General features: G+C 35.4%; 1 protein-coding gene across 4 annotated transcripts; it reads right to left on the bottom strand.

Moving 5' to 3' along the window:
- Positions 1-298: 298 nt before the first annotated feature.
- LOC105393977 lies at positions 299-9,211 on the bottom strand. 4 transcript variants are annotated; one of them, XM_048625388.1, is made up of 12 exons: positions 8,864-9,211; positions 8,597-8,773; positions 7,867-7,981; positions 7,395-7,496; positions 7,201-7,287; positions 6,166-6,246; positions 5,836-5,931; positions 4,868-5,562; positions 4,487-4,625; positions 3,748-4,047; positions 2,658-2,751; positions 299-2,166 (listed from the first exon to the last, which is right to left on the bottom strand). In XM_048625388.1, exons 2-12 carry the CDS (start codon positions 8,762-8,764, stop codon positions 1,119-1,121), a joined length of 2,925 nt encoding a protein of 974 aa, XP_048481345.1. In that variant the 5' UTR covers positions 8,765-8,773; positions 8,864-9,211; the 3' UTR covers positions 299-1,118. The 4 variants fall into 4 exon arrangements, with proteins under 4 accessions (XP_048481345.1, XP_048481344.1, XP_048481347.1 ...); XM_048625387.1 differs by having other exon boundaries at positions 5,836-5,937; XM_048625390.1 differs by lacking the exon at positions 7,201-7,287 and having other exon boundaries at positions 8,864-9,210.
- Between the last annotated feature and the right edge of the window lie 8,732 nt (positions 9,212-17,943).

Consider the following 17,943-nt stretch of genomic DNA (forward strand, 5'->3'; position numbering starts at 1 on the left):
TTCATTGAAATTCCTTGACATTGACATTGATTCTTCATGATTGACACCACAGATTAGACAGCCTATGTACTATAGTACAGATAGGTATCTGCCATAGAACAGTCCGGTCGTTAGTGAGCTTGTACACCCCACCCTGGATGACAGATGTCAGTTTTAAGCCCTCACATTGAAATGATTGCATTATATACTCTTTGTTTTATTTTTTTTACGGTGGCCGCTAGATGGCTCTGTTTCAGTTTTTATTATACCCAGTAATAAAACAAAGCTGTAAATCTCCTGTAAATGAAACGAAAGTAGGTACAACTTATACAACAATTTATTATAAATAATATAACAAATGTTACTATCACTACATGAATAAGTGTTACAAAAGGAACAAAAATATATAACTTTTCTTTGTACAAGAGGGTACATAATTAACTTATCAATATTCTATACAATAATAAAATAAGCGTTGTGGTATTATTTTGTACAATAAGGTTAAAACAGTTAATAAAACAATGATTACATAGGTATATTAAAGATCCATAGTGCAATTTACCTAAATTAAATTTATTAATAGAGCAAGTACAAAAATACAGCTTTAAATTTAACTAAATATCGGTCACTTATGAATTAACAACTTAAGTAAACTAAAACAGTTTTAAAATAACTAAATTAATAGCACTTAAAATTAATTTACCACTTACAATGCACAAACAAAAATATACATCACCTAATTATAAAAAATACATTCTTCAGCGATTGCCAATATTTACCAAAATTTAATAAATACTTATGATTTGTGCTTGTACAAAAATAAAGCTTTAAAAACTGAATAAGTGCCTTTTACAATGAATTAACAACTTAAATATATTATATGTTATTCAAAATAGTAAGTAAACAAAAATACAGTTAAGACATTAACAAAGTCACTTAAAATTAATTTACAACTTCAAATTCATTAACATAATAACAGCTAATTAATCATTAACTTATTATAAAAGAAATACAATTCATGTTAAATAAGTGAATTAAAAATAATAACAATGTAAAATCTTATAAAATATATCAACTAACTAATACTGCTAGGCGATCTGAAACAAAAAATACGATTTAACAATGATTATAAAGTCAACCTACTTTTTAACTCTTAACGTAGTATATTTTTTTAATGCAATTTCTTGCATAGGGGTCATAGATGATGATGACATTTTGCCTAAAAATGACCCTTTCATAATTTTATTGATACAATTGCACCAATTGTGAATTTGAACTCGGCACACCAGACTGACAAACATATCTAGTAGTTCTCGACAATGCTGACTACATCCCAACCAGCTTACATCTGCTGATTTTAGAAATTCTACTTTAATATATTTTACTACACTCTTTTGGTGACTATGATATTCTAAATATTGATTAATGCAAGTTACTAATTTCCGGAACAAAATGATAAATTTAGTATTTGGATACTTTAAGTTTCTTCCCTTTAAAAGCCTACGCTCTCTTTGTGTAACCCAGTCATGTACATCAGTAATTTCGGTAGTCAACATTGTTTTTCGACAATCAGTGCAAGGTATCTTTTTAATAAGTTGGCGTGATACAAATCCGGCAGTGAAGGCAGAAGAGCGGACGTTCTGCGTCTCCTCGCGCGCCTGCTGCAGCAGCGACGGCGACGGAGATGCTCGCGGCTCACGGGAAGGGCCTGCAACAGGCAAACTAGCTGGAGCACCATGGACTTCGAACATTAATCCCTTATTAAAGATAGCCTCCCCCATATCCTCCTCGCAATTAGAGTTCGGAGAATGTGGGCCGAGGACATCAGTCACTAACAGAGACTTAAAGGAGCAGATGAACGAATAAGGGTCAGGATTAACATTCCTATAATTAAGTGCGCGTATTCGGCCAAAAAAATTCTCTAACGGGTCCTGATTTAAATTACGAGTGTAAAAAAAGCTTACACCCATATCTTTAAGCTCAACCCACAAATTTATAAAACTTTCTAATGTTGTTATCCAGTTTTTTACACTGGGTACCCTTTTTCGATCACCAACATTAGTATCTACATAGTATAGATCCTGCAAAACTCTAATACTCTCCTTCCAAAAGTCCAGATGTTTGCACTCTCCATTTATTTCTTTAACCGGTCCTCGCATCTTGCCGGGAGCCGAGCCACCACGGGACCTGTAATTTATCAAATTTTACTTACATATTTATTCTCGAAAATATTTGAAGTGTAGGTATTGTTCAGATAAATATCAAAACTATATCCATGTACATCATTCATGAAATTTTGACGCTCTACCTTACCTATGAATTTTTTCCACGTGGGCAAAGAGGAAAACACCATGAGGAAACTTGTAATTGGTATGATCATATATTTTTTATTCGCGCAAAATAATATTTTAAGTTAAAGCAATACAAAAGCAATGTTATGATATATTTTCGATATCTATAATAGTTTTAGCGATATAGGTTTTTAAATGTTTCCTGTTTCACAATGTCTGATAATGGCTACCTGTCGGTTAAAATACAAGCTGTCACACTCTATCATTATTTTTTAGACAGTGACAGCATGTCTTTTAACCGATAGGTTAAAAGACAGGCCATTATCCAGACATTGTGAAACAGGCCCTTATTACTATAGCATTTTTAATATTTATATAGGTATTTACCCGTTCACGCTGTCAAATACTCGATCAAAAAATAGGACTGCTTCCGCAGTATTCTTCATGGTTGAACTAACCAACGAACCATCTGCATGCGTGCCTGAGGGAAAAAATATAATTTAATTAGTATGCTATTAATCGTAACATATTAATAGCGCTCCTAAAGTAGCTCAGAGTGCTATGGAGACAGCTATGCTTAGGGTTTCTCTGATGGATCGTATCAGAAATGAGGTTATCCGTTAGAGGACTAAGGTTACCGATATAGCTGTCAAATATGCAATCTGAAGTCTGCTGGTCATATCTGCCGAAAAACCGATAACCGTTAGGGTATACGAGTTCTCGAGTGGAGACCAGGAACAGGCAAATGCAGCGTGGGACGCCCTCCTACCAGCTGGACCGACGACCTTAGGCGGGTAGCCGGTAGTGGCTGGACGCGGAAGGCCGGGGACAGAGTGTTTTGGCGCTCCTTGGGAGAGGTCTATGTCCAGCAGTGGATTAGCTGACGATGATGATGACATTATGCCCTCTAAAGCATCCATCACAGCACTACCGAGGTGCATATAATGATACCTGATCTTCATACAGTGAAATTAGGGCCTCCCCGAAAATAACCCAATTTTCGTGGTCCATACGCTTGGCGGGCGCGTTGGAGAAATTACTTAACATTAATTATAAAATGATTTTTTAAACAAATATGTACCCCTGCCGGTCGAACTCAGAACCCTTGGCACAGCGGTCAAAAGTTAGAAACCAATGCGCATCAGGTCGTCATCTCCGGCACGGGTCTCATTCCAATGAAGGAAGGGTTTAGGCCTAATGCACCACGCTGGCCTAGTGCGGGTTGGTGATTGTGCTGAGAGAGTTACCGGGTAAGTGGGCAACCAGATGTTTTCAAGCTGCCCAAAGGCCTTCTCTGACTAGGTTTAATGATCTGCCTATTATCTTACACTAATAATAACCATTTAGCACTAGAATAATATTAGAAAAATAGCCTATAGTAGAGAACAACACTTTTTATTGCAGATATTTGAACATTTTCATCGACGTGATGAAAATAACAAGTCTTTAGTAGTTTAATAAACGAAAATATACAAACCATAATTGGATGTAAACAAGAGCATTGCAGCGGTTCGCTCGCTGAGGACTTGTGTACAGTTTTTAACTTTCATTTTCCTTATTTTATCTGGGATGACATGTTCATCTGTTAATTTATGAAGCATTCTAATTTCTCCTACGTGGCAGTCATTTTTGTACACTTCGACAATGTCACTCCATCTAGCTATATTTCCTTTAAACATCATATCTTTGTTTAAAAAGTTATTCCGTATCCCTTTAATGAGGTGCGGAGGGTCGAAAATTATGTTCAGCGCATGACCATCAATCTCCACTTTGTTATCTGAAAAAGACATAGGATTTTTTATAGTTAAAGTGTAGGAACATCTCACACACAGCCATTCATCTAAACTAGGGAGAGACTGTAATATAGGTATCGAACAGCTGATATATCTAAACAGATACATGGGTACATATTAACTCCCAAGACCAGAGTATCTGACATTAAAACAAATTACCGGCCCGGTCTGTAATCGAACTTAGGACCTTCGGGATAGCAATCAGGGTCACTAACTACTACAGCAAAGTTTCAAAATCCCACTTTAAAACAGAGTTGTCGCTCACTCTCAATATTAACAATTATGGAATAAGAGAGGTTATCGCGAGTTAGTACCCTACATCTATATTCTTGCTAGATATTGTACACCCTTCATGTGGCATCGAGGCCGTAAGACACCTGTGTATAGTCATATTTTGGACAGTTAGGAATTCCAGGTACTTACTTGGGGGATCATTACGGAGCAATTGACATCTGCGAGTATCTGCTCGCATACTGTTCATGCAGGATTGAAACGTCGACCCTTGGTCGCATACTAGCGCTTTTGGAAGAAGTCCCGTTTGAGAGACAGCAGTTACTACTTCCTGCAATATTGGAAACATATTTATTTATAAATGGCAGTAATGTTTTTAAATATTACAACTTAAAGTTGTATCTTCATATCCCTGATTGTTACAATACATAATTTTAACAGGGCGGAAAGATTGAACGGGTTGGAGAGAAACTACCTTAAATGTTAATTTAACCTTGATGTCATTTAATTAAATTAAAATTAAATTTAATTAAAAATACTAAAGATTAAACTTCAAAATAAATAAGTAAGTACCTTTAAAATGTTTTTCAACTTAATAGTTGGAGTTGTTCCTTCACATAAATAATAAGCTATGGGCTGTCTCCATGAAGTGCATATACCTCGAACCATAAAAACAAGGGCATGATCGCATAGTTTCCTTTCCACTTCGGCACCAAAATTCACAAAACCGTCAATGCGATCTTCAGATTCTAAGAATGTCAAATGAGGTGTCAACGCCACTTCATCAAACACAATGGAACAGCACTTTTTTTTGTCATCCCAATTCCGAACTGACTCCTTTAGTTGTGTAAATATGTTTTCATTTATTCCCGGTGCAAGAGAAATATGATGAGTAAATTTTCTTAGAGTGCGCCTGCTAGGCAAGATAAATATCTTGTGCAGCAATTTATATCCTTTCGGACTTTGCTTTTGGAGTGATAGAGCCAAGAGTTTCTGTTCAGTTGTGAACCTCCGTCTTTTTATGTGTTTATTGGCGAGCGTGACCTGCATTTTAAGGAATGTCTTGGCTTGAGGAGTCAGTTTCTCTACAAGCTCAGAAAAAGATTTGTTCTGATTTAGTTTTTCAGCTTTTTCTATTCGCTCCTGGTATGACTGAACTATACGGCGACGGGATTTCAGTATTTTCGAGCATTTTTGGTACATTTTCTTGCATCTGGGGGTTAATTGTTGTACACTTTTTATAAGTCTTTTCCTTGCCGTCTTGGTTTCTGAAAAGTAGAAAATAAAATATTTTAGTATTTTACTTAAAATAATAAATACCTTTAGATAGTATTATTCGAACTAAGAACTAATAATAGGCGGATTTATAGCTAAAAAAAAAACGATACCCTACCTGGACCTTAAATTGAAAGAGTATTTTTGATTAAATTGGGGAGTGTTTTTTTCTAATAAATAAATATAATACACTAACTTCTCCGCCAGCTTCGCTTCTGGGATAAAAAGTGCATAAAAACTTAAATCACTCTACGTCGTAGGCTTACCTAATGTCACATTGGACCTTCTTGAACAGCTAGGAGATATGACTTCTGGAATACGAACAGTACATTCTGCGGTCGTAATATCATCAGGAATGGTTCCTGAAACTGAAAACAGTGATTTTCAGAAGTAATAGAGTTAAATCTCTCTTTTGGGAAGAAATAAATTGTTCAATTCGACAGAAGTAGAATGTCGAATTCCAAATTTTAATGTAGGATTTTCGAAACAAAGCTCTTGGGCAAAACCTAGAATAGTTGCAGTTGAGTTGAATCAATAGTTTAATTATCAAATATGAAATTGGCAATACCTAAAAAAAAATGTAGTGAACTACTTACTGTCTGTTGCTGCGGATATGTTAAAATTATCTAACTCTCTCTGCGAGTTAGAACCACACGAGCCATTAGTGTCGTTACCATCTAAAATTAGAAATAGTTTTTTTAATTAAGATTATAATAATAGGTTTTATCTAAAATGTCATCAAAATAATAGGTTTGTTCTATCTAACATAAGTCTTTTGCTAAAAACTATTGCTACAACTAATATTTTTTTTAAAATCTCGGATACTGATTTGACGGTTCATCAATGATTCAAATTCTGAACGGTTCATCAACAGCCGATTGTCCTGCCGATATGTCACCGAACGAACGATATTTCACCTGAACTTAGTATCCGAGATTAAAAAACAGGTTTCTAAAAGTTTCTAAGGTACTTTAGTTTTCTTTCAGTGCATATACTTTATATTATACTTGCTACTATTATAGTGTGACCATTACCGCTGTGCACTGCGGGGGACGTGCGGGGCGGGGCCGCCACGAGCGTGCCAGACGAAGTAGCCGATTTCTCCTACCGTCTCGCCGCGCGCATGCCTTAGGGCGGTAATGGTCATACTAACTATAATACTACACTACTGTATGCACTGCTTACTACAATAACTATCATACAATAATACATTCGATTGCACGGATTGCACCATACTTTGATTGTGTCTTTTAATCAAAATATTATTAAACAAGTACTCTACAGCTAAAATAAATGGTTAAATACGAAATTAATCATTTTTGCTAGTAAGTATTCCATTGTTTGTTATGTTTCATTTTAAATCTAATTTTTAAATAAATTCTAATAAAAAGACACACTAAGGGCGTCTTGCACAACAAAGTTAAATAAAATTAAATAGTTTGTCTCTTGCTCTGACAGTATAATGTCAAAGCAAGAGGTCATAGATTTAATTTTATTTAGCTTTGTTGTGCAAGACGCCCTAAGATTGTTTACCTTTAGTGCCAAGTAAGGACAAATGGATTATACTAGAAATATATACATACACACAATAAAATAAAAACTACTAGGTAATTATAATTAAAGTGAAGTACCAGTATTAAACTTCTTTTTTTTATTGGGTGGCAGTGCATATGAATGCTCAAGGTTCACTGTATTTAACACTTTTATAATGTCTTCCACTGTAATATAAACAATTACTTAACAAAAATTCAAATTAAGATAGGGTATGTCTTAGATAATAATTAGGTATAATGTAAGTAATAAATAGTATGTTACGAGTACATACGTTCTGATCCTGACAGATGTCTTTTGGTAGTTTCCAGAGGTGCATTGAGAGGTATTTTCTTTGCATAATCGTGATCCCATTTAGCATGCATGGAGTGGAAATCTATAAAATAAAATGTAAAACAATGATAATTATAATAATCATTCAATAGGAAACAAGATTCAACATAGTTTATAAAATCTGCAACTGCATTGGTGGTATGCTCTATAAAGAAATACTGGTAAATGTAGCATGTGACACCCTCAAGCCTGAAATTTTTAGAAGTAGGGTATGATAATGAAGGAAGAATCATAGGAAGTGATGAATGAGGAGCTCCTTGAAAGTGAGTGGCATATGGGCAACTATTACATTAACCAAAACTTGAGTTTTTTTTTAATGTTGGCAGACTGATGCTGTGAGTCATTTTATTATTTTAACTAAACAATTTCACTCTAATTGACTCTATATTAGTAAGTAGGTTACTACTACTTACTTTCATATTTTGGCTTGCCAGATGAAATTTCCTCAGCTGTAAATAAAGATGGTACAGCCATGTAGTGCCTCCTTCCTCTTGTGAAACTTTTGGGTTCAAAATGCTTCAAACACACCTGAAATTTTCAATCATGTTAGACATAAGTATTACACATAAAAATTGATTGTATCCAAGGGTGATGTACCAACTGAATGTTAAATAAATGTATCCATGCCATCTAGAACACCCTGGGCAGTCAGTGACAACATATCTGACTGGCTAATCCTTTCACCCCGGGGACATGTGACACTAACACCAAAAGTATGAAATGTATCTTACTGATATACCTAAAAGATAAGGAGTGATGGTAGCTCAATCCGGTAAGCGCCCACTTCTCACACCAGAGATGTGGGTTCAAATCCAATAGGTATAGGTAGGTAAGTACCAATGAGTTCTTTGAATTTCAATACAATGTATAATCTTATGGGGAAGGAAAACACTGTGAGGAATCCTGTATAATATGTCTAGATTGTGTACCCTAAGTACATTGTAGTCATTCAAAGACGGCTATATAGTACAAATATTCAGCGAAAAGCGGGTGGCTCGCTTTCGAGTCACCTCTGACTACACCTTTGGGGACTACAGTCATCAGCATATTGTGTAAGTGTGAATATACATTATATATTGTATAAGATAAGTAGATAATAAGCCTCATGTGTTATATTAGGTACTGATAAGAATGCAAACTTACAACTTTTTCCCTGAGACGATATCTAGGTAGGCCCATCAACCCGGAACAATATGGTTTGAGAGTGTCCAACCAAACATCTGAAACTCGAGGGTCATGCGGCCACCGGGAGGTTTTAGATCCCACATCAGATTTGCAGCCATCTACGACGCACTTGCGAATCCGAATCATGTCAGACAGCTGAAAGACAATCAAAGATAAGAATCAAGAATACATACAAAGGTTACTTAAACTTATGAAAAGGGTATTGTCTACTTGGTGATAACTTACGGAAAAGTGGAAATTATTGGAGGTGTAAGACTGGTCACAAGGCTGATGATGGCTGAGGGAAGACGCAGGTCACAAACGGAGGGAAAACCTTAACACGCTGACTTTGGACGAAGTTCTGTAATCAGTCACAAAAAACAACAAGCAAAACAAATAGATTAGTAGCAAAAGAACAGTGTCCTTTCAATGATAAAAAGAATTAAAATTTGCATCAATAAGTGAATATTGTAAGCAAATTGTAATTTTTTCGTAAAGTCTCCGCTATAGAAATAGTGAGACAAAACAAAATGGCGGGAAAGCCAGGAAAATTCAAGCGTCAGTCAGATAGAAAAATAACGGCGAAAATTTGATTTTGTACACAGAACAAATTTAAGAAAGTATGTTCTCGATGCAGTCGTATAAATAACTTACAAGACTGAATAAATTATTTTCACTTACAAAAATAACTTAACAATTATGTTGTAATATTATAACTTACCTAACTTATTATTTAATCATGTATTTTTTTAATACATTATACTTTATGGGATCGATTCTATTCTTTCAACTGATATCAAAATACACCGTTTTAAGTTTAAATAGGATGAAAAGTTAGGACATTTTCAACAGTTGAAAATCAAAAGGTCTTTTAGCTTGAAAAATTGATAAAACAGAAAAAATATTTTATATTAAAAAAAATATATATTTGTTTTTGGTTCTATCATTTCCACTCGAATTACAAGTAGCCAATGGGAGCGGAGCCGTTTTCGTCTAGCCAATCAGCATGCTAAGGTTTTTTTTTTTTTAAATTGACTAAGATAAAGGATTTATACAGCCAGAGTCCCCCCCGTGGTGATGATTCTTCATGACATATCGTAGTTTATTTTCTCTATGCTTCATGATTGACCATTGACAAAAAAAATAAAGATTGACCATAGAGAAAATAAACTAATAATATTGACAGCTACACACAGACTAAATAGAGTTTTTTTGTGTGTATTGGCTTGGCCACTAGGCCTTAAAGCCATATCTTTATTTTCAAGTTTCAAGACACCGACATACTAGCGCATGTCGCGGCTGTCTGCCCGTTGTAGTGTTGCCAGATTCTCAAATTATACTTTCAAGGACCGAAGTATAGTTTTATACCAACACCAACGTACTTTGGCCTTAGAGCCTACCTTAGTTGTTAAACCATGGAAGTAATAAGTACTGTACGTAAGTACTTATTACTTCCATGGTTTATACAAACTAGACAAGTACATGGACATGGAAGATGAAGTTGGAATGTACCCACCGGCCAATAACAAAAGTATATAGCTACTTATGCAGCTGAAATTTTCTGATTTAGGTAAGTACCTACTTGTCTAGTTTATATAAAATAAACCATGGAAGTAATAAAAGTACTTACGTACAGTAGGTACTTATTACTATTACTTCCATGGTATTAACAACTAAGGTAGATTCTAAGGCCAAAGAACGTTGGTGTTGGTATAAAACTATACTTCGGCCCTTGAAAGTATGCGTTTTTGACGTTCGCTCATGTTTGGTATACTAGCGTATAGACGAACTGACAGCTCGATAAAACGTGACCAATTTTGATTTTTCAGTGTGTGCATTAGCTAGTGATGTACCTTTCTTTACTTTGGAGGACCATCGATAAGTTATTGAAGTTCGATGTTCGACCCTTTGAGAGAGTTGTTCCATAGACTTTTGTTGTCCAGATTATAATTTTGACAAAGGGTAAAAAAATGCATAAATAAAAATAAAAACACTTTTTTTACAGAACAATCTTAGATGTATTAGCTGTCTGACCCATATTACAGGCTCTGCCTTGGATAGCCGTGTCTGAGATGTTCCCACATATTTATTTATTTAACTGGTCCATTACAGTTTCGTTTCCTAAATTATGATTCCGTCAGCCTGTGGGGAATCCATTGGTCGCGTTTTTTAGTAATAAGTATAATTTACTACAGTCAAACTATAAAGTCCTGATATCAAAGAGTGCGATTTTGCTAAGACTTTTTATGATCATCAGTTATTTACTTACTTTTACATACATTTTAAAAATAAAATATGGATTGATTATGGATTTTAACAGATAGTCCTTTAATAAATACCTATAACAGATCGATTAAATACGATCTTAAACGATTAGTTAGGATCCACTTCCGTTTTCACGACTTTGTAGTTGGACTGTAAGTAACAATAAGTATTTAGAATTTTAAGTTCTCATTTTGAGTGAATGTTTTTTATAATGTTCTTATGAGAAATAAAGTACCTTAAACCTAAACCTAATTATTAAGTTTACATTCATTCTTAAGTCGAATTGCTGCAAATGGTAGAGTTCTTCTTTGGATTCCAACCAACGCGTCCAACTAATTTCAACCACTTTCGTCTTATTATAGTATCTATAGAGGGAATCTGTTTGACAAATTATAGAAAATAATTAGTTTATGTATTTTTTAAAGGATGTACCTTGCCCTGACAAAATGGTTCAGATACGAGACGGTAAACGCAAGCTAGCATTTATTTTCATAGGTAACATTCAAGATAAAATATCGATAATGATATCGATTAATTTGAGTCAATCCCTAGCGTACATGTAAAATAAATTGATGAAAAAAATATCTACTAAAATCATGAAAATTATTAACAAATGGACTTCCACATTCACAAAATATGAAAATAAACAACAGCATTGGCATTATTTTATATTTAATACAGGATAAAAGACAAATTTTAACCAAAAATAAACGCGTCATGGAAGTGATGACGATTTTGGTATTTACCTGTATGCTACCTAGATGCTACCTACATAACTAAAGTTGGTTTTCCTTTGAAGTCATCAACGGGATTTCCAATGTCAAAAATTAATTATCTCAATGGCCTATGTAAGCTCAGAATAATTACTTATGAGCAATTTTCCTTGACAGCTGTCAGCTAGCTAGCCATGATAAGTACTTATAGCCAATAGATGTCGTGACAACATAGTGTACAGAACTGTCAGGCCGGCTCCACACGTTGGTTCCAACGCTCGTACCAACGTTGGACTGCAAATTGGGTGAGACGTACATACGTTGGCTAATAGTAATAAACTAGTTCTGTCCCGGCAGGGCCAACGTAAAGATGTCCGATACAGAAATCTTAACTGCTCTGGGGCGATAAATATGTGCTCATTAATGATTCCCGCTTTTTAAATCTTCAATTGAGAAGATCATGCCCATATTCTGTTGAATGCTGCGCCATGCATCAGCTAATACATTTTGATATTTATGTTCCTTTCGAGTTGCGTCCCATATTATTGGATGTGCTTGTTGTTAAGTTCAATAAGATCTGTAACTTTTTAATTTTTCCATTAAGGTGACGATTTTGTGGATGAGAAATCCATTCTTGCTCGACGTCCGCACTCGTTGTGTGTTGCAACAGCACTCAGCAAAGCGCCAACGTGTGGGCCAATGCAATTTTCTAGATCCATACGTTGGACGAGTAGCGTTGGGACCTGCGTTGGGGTTAACGTATGGAGCCGGCGTCAAATATTGCACACAGAGAGCAAGGGGTTGAAGTATTAAACTCAGAATAAAAACTCACAACTTTTAATAGTACTTCTATTTATAGCCAAACCAGGAATATAAAAACCCTCGCCATATGAGGCGATTGTTAAAAAAAAAAAAAAGTTCCTTTTTGGAGAAATAGATGGCGTTGTCTGGGGTTGTACCAACTTTCAAACCCTCAGAACACACTCAGATCACAATATGTTATTCTGTGAGGCTAACGAAATGTGAAAGTGACGTAGGTAGGTAGAATTGTAGTATTATTTTCTCTATGATGTCGATGTCACTGTTGCTTCAGCGTTCAGTGCGATTGTGCGTACAGCCGTTTTCGCAGTTTCCAATCAATTTTTCGCACATTTATCCGAGTCGCCTTAATCCATTGTTGCGCCTGGCTTTCATCATTTGGAAATTTATGATGTCCTTTATTTTTACAAGTTGCGACGGCACACATTCTCATCTTGTCTTGTAAGTATTTCTTTGGTATCTTATTTAGGATCATAGTTACAATAAATAAAAATAGAAAATCAGTTCTCGCACGCAGCACCCGTTCAAACGGCGCGCATAGAGAAAAGAACACTACGTGACGGCGCGGGTAGAACTATTCACAGAATACTTAGCACTATCCCAAGCCACATGCAGTCTGAGCCTCGGAAGGATGGCTCGCGCTACCACCCGACATTTAATCACAACTAGTGAGTTCTTATTCTGAGTTTAGTACTCTTTGCTCTCTATGTAATTTTTGACAGTTGGTACACTGCGTTTTCACGCCATCTATCGGCTTACCCAAAAGCTCAACTGACAGCTGTCAAGGAAAACGGCTCATTGCGGAAAAGCAATAGAACTTTTTTCTTGCACTGGTATCATTGACTCAAAATGTCATTTGTCTATTGCTGTCAAACTGTGGTGCTGTCAATGCGTAGGGTTTATTATAGCTTTTGTGAGTTTTTTGTGTTTCCAAATGCCGAAAATTATCCATAGCCGTGAAAGGAAACTAATTTACCACATAAACAAGTATTTGTCGGAGAAAAAGTCCGAGGGATTGGACTTATTTCTACTTGATAACATAACTGATACTATTGTCAAAATGACTGGTAGGTATATAGTATAGTAAGAGCAAATGAATTTGTCAAATTTGTAAGCTATAACTGTAGTTTTGACTGATTATACCTAACACATAATATTTTATCCAAGCAATGGGTATAAGAAAGTTAAACCCATTGCCTGGATAAAACATACATGCAACATACATAGTTCTGCATGCAAAGCTAAGATGTAGTTTATCTCGAATTCCTGTGAGGATGGAAAATATTAAGCCACTAACTCTTGTCTTTTGAATGCTTAATACCATTTAAGCAATTTTGCCTTTAGGACAAGTTCACTATTTTCAAATTACCGTTAATGAGTAATAAATACCTACACAACTGTAATCTAAATGTGGGTTTCATCACGATGTTTTCTTTCACCGTAAGACTGTTAGTAAACAATAATGTTACTTAAGTTCCAAAGAACCCATAGGATATATCCAATCACGGAGCTACTGACACTCTTTCCAAAATAAATAATAAAAAAATGACAATTATAAATTTGAGCATGTCCAATTCACACTGGTATGACTATACTTAGTGTTGCAGTCCTCAACGCGAATGTGGCGCATTTAATACAGGGTTTTTATATTCCTGGTTTGGCTATAGTCTCATGTCCAAAAGGGTCATTTTTAGGGTAATTTATTTAAAAAACTAAATTTAAATTTACTTGGGAAATTTAATATGCCACGGAGTGTTTCTTTTAACTTTAAAGTTGTATTCTGCTGTTAGAGAATTAAAATATCTCTCACTTTTGTGTATCCAAACGCAATCGGAGTTTCAGGAACGCGTCCGTTTGTTTAGAAATATGTTATTTTACCTATAATGCCAGTCAGGTTCAACGGTACAACATTCTTTTGTGAACTTTACTCCTACAAAAGCTAAGAATTTAATAACAATATGTATGATAAATATAGTCGCTAGTGTGTCGGCGGCTTAAGAAATAAATTGGCAACACTGTCTATGATGTTACTCCGCCATTGTCCATGGTTTTGGTTTGGTTCTGTGGTTTGGTTTTATGGCTTTTATTTTTATTTTCTGTAATTTCTATGATCTGAGATAGCCGTTGGACGACTTTTCGTACAAATTTTAATTTATTTTATTTTGTTGTGGTGTTTCGTTGTGTTGTTATTTGTAGATTTTTATTCGTTATTTTTCTACTTGTGTCTTACAAGTTTAGTTTCTTACAAGTTTAGCCTTACAAGTTTGGTTTTTTGGGGTTTTCTTACAGCTATTTTAAACCTCATAAATTGTTAGCATTCTCTTCCTGGTTGTTGTTAAAAGTTGAAAAATGAATAAAACAGCAACATGTGGGAGGAACTCGTGTCTATCATTGAATTATAGTCAAGCTCCTTGTCCTTTTAAATCCGTGGGCATTGCTCTGGTGGTGGCATCAAGGCCTCTGCCTCTGACGCCGATTCATTCTCCATCTTGAATTTAACTAGATCGAAATTACTTTTAAAACTTCACTGGTTAAATTATGTTTTCCTTGAATATTAAGGCTACCAGTTAATTCACTACAGGGTACATGCCTGGGTGACAGTACAACAGGTATTTTATTTTATCCCCATTGCTATAAGTTAAGGAGTTTTGACAATTTTTTGACTGAAGAGTTTCTTGGACCATTATCGTTTATAGGTTCCCAGTATATAGAGCAAGTCAATAAGCTGTAAACATCCAGTTCATCAATAAGCAAGATTGTCAGTCAACTGTATTTTTTTTGTATTTTGCTTCCTGATGGTCAAGCAGGATGTTACTTGTACATAATATTTTGGAAGACACTTCAGTCTCCCTCCCAACACAGAGTATAATCACTTGGACTATTTGCTGTGGTTTTATAAAGTAAAGTAAATCATCCTATTCATCGCTAGGTTGGCTCTTGTATTTATTTTTCTGTTGGTTAGCCGGGATTCTCATAGGCCAATTCACACTGAATATTTGCTTGATGTGGGCATGTTTCAGGTCAACTAGCATGAGGGAGCTGAGCAGTTCAATACAGCCTTACAATTCAATTGGCTAAACCAAATATTCATATCATGCAAATGTTCAATGTCTTTCACAATGCTCTGCACATACATGCTACAAGAGATTGTTACTATAGCACAGTTTAAACAGTACCAACTAATTGTTACATGTATGTTATAACTCTGTACAGTTTTATTAACAAACATCTAGTGATTTGTCACTACAGTGGGGTTACCAAACATTGGCAATTAACGATACTAAAGCCCGTCACAGACTTATCTATAATATATATTAATACACCATAGAATTGGTGACTACACAGAAATATATATTATAGCTGAGTGTGTGGTCACTGCGAAAATGTATAGAAAATATATAGTAATATGCCTAGCTATAAACATATTAATATATATTATAGCTAGGTCTGTGACGGGCTTAATCCAGATCTGGCTGACATTTGACAGGGAGCTGCACTGATGGATTGTTAATTGCTAATGTGTCGATGGTGGTATGGCAGTCCATGCTTTTCCATCTTGTTGAGTATGAGGTAGTCTCATCCACTGCTCATTCTACCCATTATATTGGTCCTTATGCAGATGCTCAAATCAAATCAAATGTTTAATTGCCACCAAGTGCACATGAATGATCTTATAATTAATAAACAGCACTTAAAACTTGATACCCATACAGGCACTGCAATTTAGCTTAAAACTATGAGAAGTAGAAACAAATCTTAAAAATAACAAGTACCTACTTAACCCTTATTCATAATAATAACTACAATTATTAAATCAACATTCATTTTACTCCAACTAATCAATAATAATAAAAACAAGCTTAACATTTTCTTTAAATATCTATTTAACTTATACTTAATATTAATACTCATCTTTATCTGAGTATTAGCTTGTCTCATGGAATTTAATTTTGATTTTACTTTTGGTTGTGAATAGTTTGGTTGGTAAATATGGTTTCTGAAAGAAAGTGTAGACAATTTTAAGTTAAACTGTCCCAAGTCAACTTAAAATTGTCTACATCAGTATCAAACTTTATACAATCTCATTTACTAAATTGCATTGTACATTATTTTATTTAGATTTCATGTCACATAATTGCTTTATATTTATTGTCAGGCAATGTGAAACAGTAAGGAAATGCACAAAAAAAAATGTTTTTGGAGTAATGTCTAATATAATTCAGTTTATGTCAGAATTCTTCGCTACTTGGATTTTCGGGAGTGGTATTAAGGTCTTCGCACATTATATTAACTCACCGGCGACTCGACTCTATGCTAGACATTGATATTTAAGCCCTGTGTCATATGCTCAAGGTTTAATTTCAAAAAATGATTATAGTGTACAACGAGTGGCCTACGCATCGTACACTAAATGTCTAAAAAAACTAAAGGAGAGTGAGTAGTGAGTAGAGTTGGTGCCGCGTTGGCGTGGAGTTGTTATAATGTGCGAAGACCTTTAGAGCCAAACCACACGGGCGGCGCGGCGCCGCACCGCAAGCCATTTCGCCGCGCTGGCGACCACACGGGCAGAGCGGCGTCGCAACGATCTACGGAGCCGCGGCGGCGCCGCAGCGGTAGCATAATGAGGGGTTGTCCATCGCTACGTACGACAGTCTGTAATAACAATGGATCGGGAAAGACGTGTGCTGCTGCTCTTATTACTTCGCCACCGAAGAAATCGACGTAGAATCATACGAAAACACTGGATCAGTCCATTTATAGCCTTGAGGAATAGTGACGGACTTTTTTTCTTTAAAGAATATCAAGAGTTGGTTTTAGACGAAAAGAGGTTTTACAATTTTTTTCGAATGAGCGTATCCACTTTTGAAGGTTTATTGCAATCCTTAGAGCCCCATATACGGAAACAGTATACTAATATGAGGAATCCAGTGGAGCCAATAGAAATGTTGGGTATCACTTTGAGGTAAGTAATGAAAATCTTTTATTTTTTCAACTTGCTTTATTCGAGTTAAGTACAAATGGTGTAAAACACACGACTTTGTTTTATATATGATAATAGATTTTCAAATCAACTTCAGGGCAATATTATCACTTACATGTTTGCAAAGTCATATTCAATCTCTTCGCTATTTTGAGACACTTCAGAACCTTGATTTGGAGATTGAAATACAGCAGAATTTGAGTTTATTGAACTGTACGTACCCGTACTTTGGTAATTTCGGGTTTGATACCCGTGTGATAATTGCTCTTCAAACGCAAAGGACGAATGTGGAGTCGATTGTCCATAGCGCATTTCCGTGATTAGTTGTAAAACTTTTGTTTGGAAAGTCAGGGTCTGAAGTTCGGTAAAATCTTCTATAGATGGCAGTATGCCTTTAAAAAAGGGACAAGTGGCGATTCTCCTTCTCCTTAGGAGCTTTTAATGCTTCTAATGTATCTTTTTCAAAATCATCCAATTGTAATGTTCTCTTTCGGGTGACAGGAACATAGCGGGACGGCCCAGGAACAGGCACATCATCTGTAGAACCC

The sequence above is a fragment of the Plutella xylostella genome, chromosome 14, assembly GCF_932276165.1.
Source record: "Plutella xylostella chromosome 14, ilPluXylo3.1, whole genome shotgun sequence".
NCBI classification, from domain to species: domain Eukaryota; kingdom Metazoa; phylum Arthropoda; class Insecta; order Lepidoptera; family Plutellidae; genus Plutella; species Plutella xylostella.